Source organism: Macrotis lagotis, unplaced genomic scaffold, assembly GCF_037893015.1.
Source record: "Macrotis lagotis isolate mMagLag1 unplaced genomic scaffold, bilby.v1.9.chrom.fasta BILBYCTG124, whole genome shotgun sequence".
Lineage (NCBI taxonomy): Eukaryota > Metazoa > Chordata > Mammalia > Peramelemorphia > Peramelidae > Macrotis > Macrotis lagotis.
Genome location: NW_027422031.1, coordinates 165,719 through 174,495, shown reverse-complemented (window position 1 = coordinate 174,495; position 8,777 = coordinate 165,719). Strand labels below are relative to the sequence as shown.

The window sequence follows — 8,777 nt, the reverse complement described above, 5'->3', positions numbered from 1 at the left end:
CAAGAACAGGCCCTCCACCCGGTCTTGGGAGAGCTAGAATTACTGGGTCTGGGGATCATCACTTAACTTCTGCTTTGGGGATGAGGGGAATTTGCCTGGAGTAAAAATCCTATTCAACCAGGACCACCCAGTTATATTGGAGCTACCAGCTAATACCCCTCTGAGAAAAGAAATTCTTATTTCTGTATTTTGACTTAGGTTCTGGCACATTGTAAAAGCTGTCTCTACTCCATACCATCACCTGAATTCAAAGATATATAATGAATCTTCCCATCTAACTACCCCCCCACTCCCACCTCAGTTAGAACTGAGAATTTCTTTAGATTAGCTGTTGTGTTGCTCAAAAAAAACTAAACATTATGGAAAATGTACCTGAAAAGAGAGACTTGGGGAGCTCTGCTCCACCACATTCATATATTCTGATAATTTCTACAGGCAATCAAAGTAACAGTAGCGAACCTAAAGCTAGCTGTAACCTCAATAACTCCCCCCTCAATTGCACAAACTTTAACAGTTTAAATATCCATATTGCATCTAGAGATTCAATAAATAATTGCATATATTGTGCTTTTCATAAGTTAAAATCCTCAATGAATTTCAAACCCAGATGGTATTTCCATAACATGCCGATTTCAAAGCAAATATACTATTATATACTATTCCTGATTATTAGGCCAGGCCATGTCTCCCAGTCCATTCGAAAGGCAGCAATAAAATCTAATTTCCATTCAGCTATTAAGTAAATGCTTCCTCTTTACAACTTGAGGGGAAAAAAAGTGAAGATTTTTTTTTTCCTTAGGCACTACTGAGAATATACATTATTGTCTGCTTTGTAATTCTTTTACAGTAATATTTCTTCTAGACAGCTGAGCAGATGGAGAAAATGTGTCACAAGGAAAACACTTTGCATCTCCTCTTGTTTGGAAGAAGTCACCTAGCTTCCAGCCCCCTCTTATCTGACACTCTGGGACATGTGCAGGGGGCTCAGCATCTCTTCAAAGATGGCGCCCTTGACATTGGAGCCTCTCAAGTTGGCTTCTTGGAGATCACAGCCTGAAAGATCACAATTCTACAAGGAAACCACAAAAACCAATGAAAATCTGAAGAAAACAGATGAAACTTTAGTTGCTATTATTACAATTTCCACAAAATAGAGAGCAGCTTTCATCTTACATCTTATAGGTTACAAAGCCTCAAGATGTAGTTAAGCCAATATCATGATTCTCCTTTCACAAATAAAGGCACTAAAGCAGGTGCTCCAGGGAAGCAATGAGTAGTCCAAGGAACAAAGCATGTACCCAAACCAGGACTTGCATACCACTCTTGCTTCTTTTTTGTTTTGATTTTTGCAAGTGGCTAGGTAATTATATTAAATGTCTCAGGTCAGATGTGAACTTTTGACTCCAGGGCTGCTGCTCTATGCACTTATCCACTTGGCTGTCCCCAATTTGCTTCTTACTCCAATATTCTTTCCATATTTTGGGAAATAAACATCCACTCTAACCTAATAGTAAATACTCTCTCACCCTCTCTCCCAAAGCCCAGAGCCAAGTTAGTCAGTAGACTTGATTTCCACCTGAACTTCAAACTGTGGCTCCTGCTAACTCTGGTTGAGGCTGTAGTTCTTTATCACAGGGATCCACAATGGTGAAAGAGAAAGAGTTTGGACATTTAAAGCTTATTTAAAAGTAAAATTGTGATACATTCCTTTAATTTAACTGCAAACCCCTAAACAATTTTTTTTGGTTATGATTAGTCTTACTGCTTGTCCTTCATTCTCAGTATTCTTTTTTTTTATTTTTATTTTTTAGGGCAATGGGACTAGGTGACTTGCCCAAGGTCACATGGCTAGGTAATTATTAAGTTTCTGAAACCAAATTAGAACTCAGGTCCTCCCAACTCCAGGGACTGAACTCTATCCACTGCACCACCTACCTGCCCTCTTGTCCTTCATTCTAAAAGAAGACCACAACATCAAGGAGTTAATGCCATGAGAAGCACATGAATTAGATTTGGGTGAGGGGGGACTGTGCTAAGTCACCAGCCTCACTTTTTCCTCTAGAACCATCTGGGTCCAATGGACAGATCTGAATCAGGAAGATTGGAGATGGCCCTGAATGGGAGGCAATCAGGGTAAAGTGACTTGCCCAAAGTCACACAGACAGTAAGTGGCAAGTGTCTGAGGCTGAATTTGAACTCACATCTTCTGAACTCCAGGATTGGTGCTCTATCCCACCCAGCTGCCCAAATCAGTGTTTTTATATGTATAAAGTAACTTGAGATTACAAAGGAAATTCATTTTATTGAAATGAAGAGGCTACTTTTTTTCCACATCCAAGTTTATGGTTCCCAGGTGAAGAACCTCTGATACAGTAAAGGAAGGCCTCCCTGTGGCTATCACCCTCATGAGCCACCAGATCAGACAATGTCTGTGGACATCTACATCACAAGGATCTGAGATACCCAATACCTTGGGGCAGTAGGAAATGAGGGAGCCACACTCCTGGCCTATGTTACTATGAGAACATCTCCATGAACCCAGGTATCTTTTTAAACTGTGAATGATATCAAGCACCCATCATTCATCAACTGATCAGGACTCTCATAAAAGCCAAACAAAGCTTAGCTGTCAGTCTCTCTCTGGATCTGTCCAAGCCAGGCTTAGTTAACACTTGAATCCTGGTGCTTAAATGACACACCGACAATGTCACTACCATCAAAATAGAGAAGCACAGCAGAGTTTCAAGATGGTTGATTAAAGATAAGAATTCAGGTTGTTTGCTGGGGTCAAGTCTGGCTATGAAAACGAATGACCAGAGATGTATCAGGAATCCGATGTTAAACCCGGAAGGGGAAAAGGAAAGAGAAAGGACATATTCAAAATGTAGGTAATATGAAACAATTTTTTTTTTACTAAAAAAAAACAAACCCAAATTCAACTGAAATGATCATTTTCCTTCTGGTTGTGCCAGCAAATTACTTGAAGCTACATACCACACAGTTCTCTTGTTCAATAACGGGACAGCAAACATTCCAGACCAACTCACCTCTAAATCTGTCCCTGCCAGAGTTGCTCCTCGAAGGTTACAGTTTTTCAATTTTGCATTTTTTAATGTAGCAACACGAAGGTTAATCCCTGTCATCTGACTTCCCTCCATATACACACCTTTCAAATTAGTACCTTCCAAGTTGGCTTTAAGGCCTGAAGGATCCTCAAAGTTACACAATTTTAAAGATGCTCCTTCTGCATTAGAGCAAAGCATTTTCACCCCCTGGAGATTTGCGCAATCAAGCACTAATCCGGAGAGATCAGCTCCTTCAGGATTTGCGCGGCAGAGATTAGCATGCGCAAGATTGCAGCGACATAAATTGGACATTTTGAAATTTATGTATCGAAGGTCCAAACGAGAAAGATCAACACCACTGAAGTTTAGATCCTGGCAACGCAATTCTGATTTGGTTGGAGTGGCGAGCAGAAATCGAACAAACTCCTTTCGAGATATTGGAGAATGTTCTTCTGGTGGTTGAGAATTCTTTATTGCCACTTCAAGATGTTCAATCAGAGAGTCAATACCAAAAAATCTGGCCTCTTCTAACACACCCAATAAATTAATGCCATCATTTACAATGAGCTGTCCATGACGTAGGTAGTTCAGAATAGGTTCAAAATACTCAGGACTTCCTTCAATCAGGAAAGCGCCTCTGTGATCCTGTTTATTTCCCCAAGCACCTTTGTCCTTAAACATGTGGGCCAGCATACTGTCAGGTTCTTTATTCACTAAAGTGCTCTGTGTGGTTGTAAAGTATAGTCCCCCGACATTGAGGGTTAGCCAGTCTGTGTGAGCTCCCGTTGGTCCCTCAGGGAGTTTCAAATCTGTCTGAGGATCAATAAATGGTTCTCCTTCACATACAAAAAGAACATCATCATCTCTGATCAAAGCAATATCATCAAACAGTCCACCTTTTCCATTATACACACTTGTTGCTTTGATTCCCAGTTTGTTGCTGGCCACAGAAAGCAAGTCTGATAAAGTTCCATACACAGCAACCACCTTGCCGTACTTGGGGCTGCCGTTCAGGAACAGGGTGACCCGGCGCATGGCGCTGCCCGCGTCGGGGCCCGAGGGAGCGGCCACCCCGCCGTCCCACGCGCCCCCGCCACCCACCGCTGCAGTTGTTTTAAATGCAATTTTTCTACCTTTATATCTTATTCCATATGTCTCTCATTTTTTCTTAAGCAATGTTTTATATTCTAATACTTTCAATTATTTGTTCTTATGTTATTTCAATATATATTTAGATTACATATTAAGTTCTAATGGTGTCTATAGATATTCTAGCTTCATTGATGAACTTTCTGAAAGGAGTCCTAAATAATCTCCACTATAGATAATGCTGCTTCTTGCTTTTAGGTAAATACTACTTTCTATTTGATGAAAAGCTTCATTTATTCTGGAAGCTCTGAGGATTTTTAAAATTTATGGATGTTATATTTGTCAAAAAATTTTCTGCATTGTATAATCATATTTTGTTATACTATTACTGATATACAATTAATCTTGAAAATTACTTAATATTAAATCATTCCATAAATGCTTATCTAATTTAGTGGTTATTTTATTGCTTAAATACTTTTCATAATTTTATGTAGTCCAGTTAATTTTTCCTTCAGACATAAATTTTGGATTTAATCAAATCAAATCTGGACTTATAGGTCCTTAACTCCTTTTCTGAACATTCCTATTATTTAACAAAACAAATAAAAATAACACATAAAATTTTTCTTGCTGCAGTTTCTAACTGAAAAAGAGTTAATATTAGAATAATATCTTCAACCTCCATTCTTTATTCTGAAACCAACACTTGAATATTTTATGAAAACTTACCATGCTAGCACTGTTACATCATGCTCAGATTCCTTCAAACTCAAACATTTGGAATGAAATCTGCCAGAAAGGTTTCATTAATTATTCAAAGTCTATTTATAGGGGAGAGAGAGAGGCAATTTTTAGTGGAACAAAAATTGTGCACTGGCATCTTGTGTTGTGAGATTTTAGGTGCTCTGATCTAGCTCTCCAAAACTCAAAAAAAAAGCCCAGTGACCTATTCTCAGTTCCCTGATGCAGGGCAGTGCAGATTAGAGAGGATATGATGGGGGAAGCAAGACACAGAGATCTCTAATTTAAATTAATATTATTAATTTTTTAAACATGCTAAAAAGGACAGTCAGAAAATAATTTTGGGGTAAATTTTAATTTTCATTAGATACAATATATATGTACACATTATAAAATTTCAATTAGTCAATTAGTAAACAAAACCCTTGCCGTCAATCAGATTACCACTTGAAAAAATGTTAGGAGGAGAAAAATAGAACCCTTTTCTCCACCAAAAAAATCCCCACTATTTTAAGGAGAATTGGTCCTGTGGTGCCAAATTATGAGTTTTTGGTAAAGAAAAATACCTAATTTGGAAAGGGAGATTGAAGAGGAAAACTGGGCAGTAAGAACACAGAGACATGACAGAAACCCTGACCAGGCAGAGATAGCTGAGAGCTACATTCTGCCATTACCACAAAGAACACACAATTTAAGCCAAATACTTATAAAATATATTAACTGAGTCAGAGCACCTCAAACCAGAGATTCCCCTGATCTACAGAGAAAACTCATATTTCTTTCACACTAGAGGGTCCCTAAAACACAACACAGAGAAATACAACAGAATACGAGACAGCCTCATATATTCATCACAAATATCAGAAATATCTAGATTTTGGCCCTTTCAATAATGAAATGCTACTCTGACTTCGGACTAAGATGACAAAGAGAAGACAAGCACTGACCTAAGGTCTCCTGGCATTCCCTCAGAAATAATATGAATCATCCCTCTTAACAGAATTTCGATCAAAAGACTCAGAAAAAGAAGCTAGAAGTACATCTGCCAACAAACTGTCTCAGGGGAGCATGGGTGAGCTGGGGGTAGAAGGCAGAGATACAGTGTGGGAGCTATGGGGTGAGGCCCAGGACTAAACTGAGAACACCCTCAGGAGTTTTCACTATATGAGCAGCGGGTGGGAGAACCCCAGTGGGGTTGGAGAGAGAGTCCCAGCTCGGCAGGTGGCAGAGTTGTAGAGTTCAGCAAGACATTGATATACTCAGTTTGGTTGGTCTGAAATACCAGGGTCTTGAGATCAGAAATTTCTGTGGAGTCCCTTATTGCTTCCAGTTGAGTCCCCTCCACCTATTCCTTAGGGAGAAAGTGACTCTTCCCAGAAGATACATATTAATAAGACCCACCCCCACACCCAAGGCTCAGGTGTGGGCAGCAGATCTATCTCAGAAGAATAAGGAGATTGACTATATAATCCTAGGGCCCAGTCTACATTGTGCTAGGATAATCCAGACCCTGCTCCATTCCACCTCCCCCAGGCAAGGGAGAGGGCCACAAATGTCGGTCACAGATAACGAAGATCCAATTTCTAGCATCCCCTCCTGGCAGGCACACTTGAAGTTACTAGTCCCAGTGAGCAAAACCTCTAGGCATTTCAACATTAAAGGTCTGTGAACAGCTCCTCGCCACACACAGGATCTTAGGAAAATGAAGAAAAGCCAGTAGAAATGGGGTTCCATAAAAAGCGACCTTGAAGCAAAAGATCCTAACTCAGAGAGTACTAGAACTTCTGAACAGAATATGGATTTTGTCTCCAGCCCAGATGGATGTCTTAGATGAGATCTGGAAGAAGTTTAAAAATCAATTGGCAAAATTGGGGAAAGAAACTCAAGAAAAAATTACCACCTTGCAATAAGAAGCAAATGCTTGGAAAATACAATTGGAAAAGTGAAAAAGAAAAGTGCAATTGGGCACATGGAAAAGTCCTTCAAAATTAGAATGGACCTATTGAAAAGGAGCTGCAAAAGACAAATGAACAACATTCTCTTCCAAAAAATGAAAGGAATCGGTGGATAGATAGATATATATATATATATATATAGAGAGAGAGAGAGTAAATGTGAAAGGTTGGAGAAAAATATATTTTGCTTCAACCAAAGTGAGAAAAGCAGAAATAGCAATCCTTATGTCAGATAAAGCAACTGTTAAAATATATCTCATTAAAAGGGATAAGGAAGGAAACTGTATTCTCCTAAAAGGTACCATAGACAATGAAGCAATTTCAATACCAAATAATGTATGCACCAAGTGGTATAGCATCCATATTTTAGAGGAGAAACTGAATGACTTACTTGAAGACATAGACAGCAATACTCTACTGATGAGAGACCTCAACATCCCTCTCTCTGATTTCGATAATCCCAACTATAAAATAAACAAGAGGGAACTTAAGGGGTTAGATAGAATATTATACAACCTAGACATGATAAAACTATGGAGAAAACTGAATGACAATAGGAAAGAATACACCAATTTTTTTCTACAATACATGGCACCTACACAAAATTGATGGTGTACTGGGGCATAAAAACTTCATAATCAAAAGCAGAAAGATAGTAATAGAGAATACTTCCTTCTCAGATCATTAAGCAATACAAATACATGCAATAATGGGCCATGGAGAGATAGACTTAAAACTAATTGGAAAATAAATTACCTCATTTTAAAGAATGAGTAGATCAAATAACAAAATATGGAAAGAATTTTTGATTTCATCCTAAATAATGACAATAGCTAGACAATATATCAATTTTCTGGGATAGAGGCAAGGCAGTATTTTCTGGATATATTATATCTTTAAATGCTTACATGAATAAAATAGAGAAAGAGAAAACCAATCTACTAATGCAACTAAAAAATAAGAGAAAGAACAAATTAAAAACCCCCAGTTAATACCAAATTAGAAATTCTAAAAATTAAAGGAGAGATTAATAAAATTAAAGCAGGAAATCTATTGAACTAATAAATAATACCAAGAATTGGTTTAATGAAAAGAACAATAAAATTGATAACCCTTTCATAAATTTGACTTAATAAAAGAAAGAAGAAAATCAAATTGCTAATATCATAGATGAAAAAGGTGAATTCACCACCAGTGATGAAGAAATTAAAGTAACAATGCAGAATTATTTTGCCCTACTGCATGCCAATAAATTGGATAATCTAAGTGAAATGGATGAATATTCACAAAAGTATAAGTTGCCCAGGTTAAATTGAGAGGAAATTAAATACCTAAATTACACTAACTCAGAAAACAAAATTCAACAAGGCATTATTCAACTCTCTATGAAAAAAATCTCCAGGACCAGGTGGATTCACAAGTGAATTCTGCCAAACATTTAAGGAAAAATTGGTTCCAAATCTATATATACCCTTTGGAAAAATAAATTAAGCCAGTACTCTGTCTAACTCCTTCTGGGACACAAATATGGTGCTGACACTTCAACCTAGAAGAGTCAAAATGGAGAAATAAATTTATAGACTAATTTTACTAATGAATATGGATGCCAAAATCTTCAATAAAATTTTAACAAAGTGATTACAGCAAGTTATCACTCGGATAATGACCAAGTAGGATGTTTCCCAGGACTGAAGGTTTGGTTCAATATTGGGAAAGCAGTTAGTGTAATTGACTACATCAAAAACAAGCCTAACAGATACCATACGATTATCTCAATAGATGCTGAAAAAGCCTTTGACAAAATACAACATCCATTCCTACTAAAAACATTAATGAATGTAGAAATAAATGGAATGTTCCTTAGAATGATTAGCAGTATCTGTCTGAAACCATCAATAAGAAATACATGCAAAAGGTATTAGCT

General features: G+C 37.6%; 1 protein-coding gene across 1 annotated transcript; it reads right to left on the bottom strand.

Moving 5' to 3' along the window:
* Positions 1-952: 952 nt before the first annotated feature.
* On the bottom strand, positions 953-4,117 carry LOC141504118 (BTB/POZ domain-containing protein KCTD9-like). The gene is made up of 2 exons (XM_074208953.1): positions 3,048-4,117; positions 953-1,069 (listed from the first exon to the last, which is right to left on the bottom strand). The coding sequence occupies exons 1-2, from the start codon at positions 4,098-4,100 to the stop codon at positions 953-955; spliced, it is 1,170 nt and encodes a 389-aa protein (XP_074065054.1). The 5' UTR covers positions 4,101-4,117.
* Positions 4,118-8,777: the final 4,660 nt, after the last annotated feature.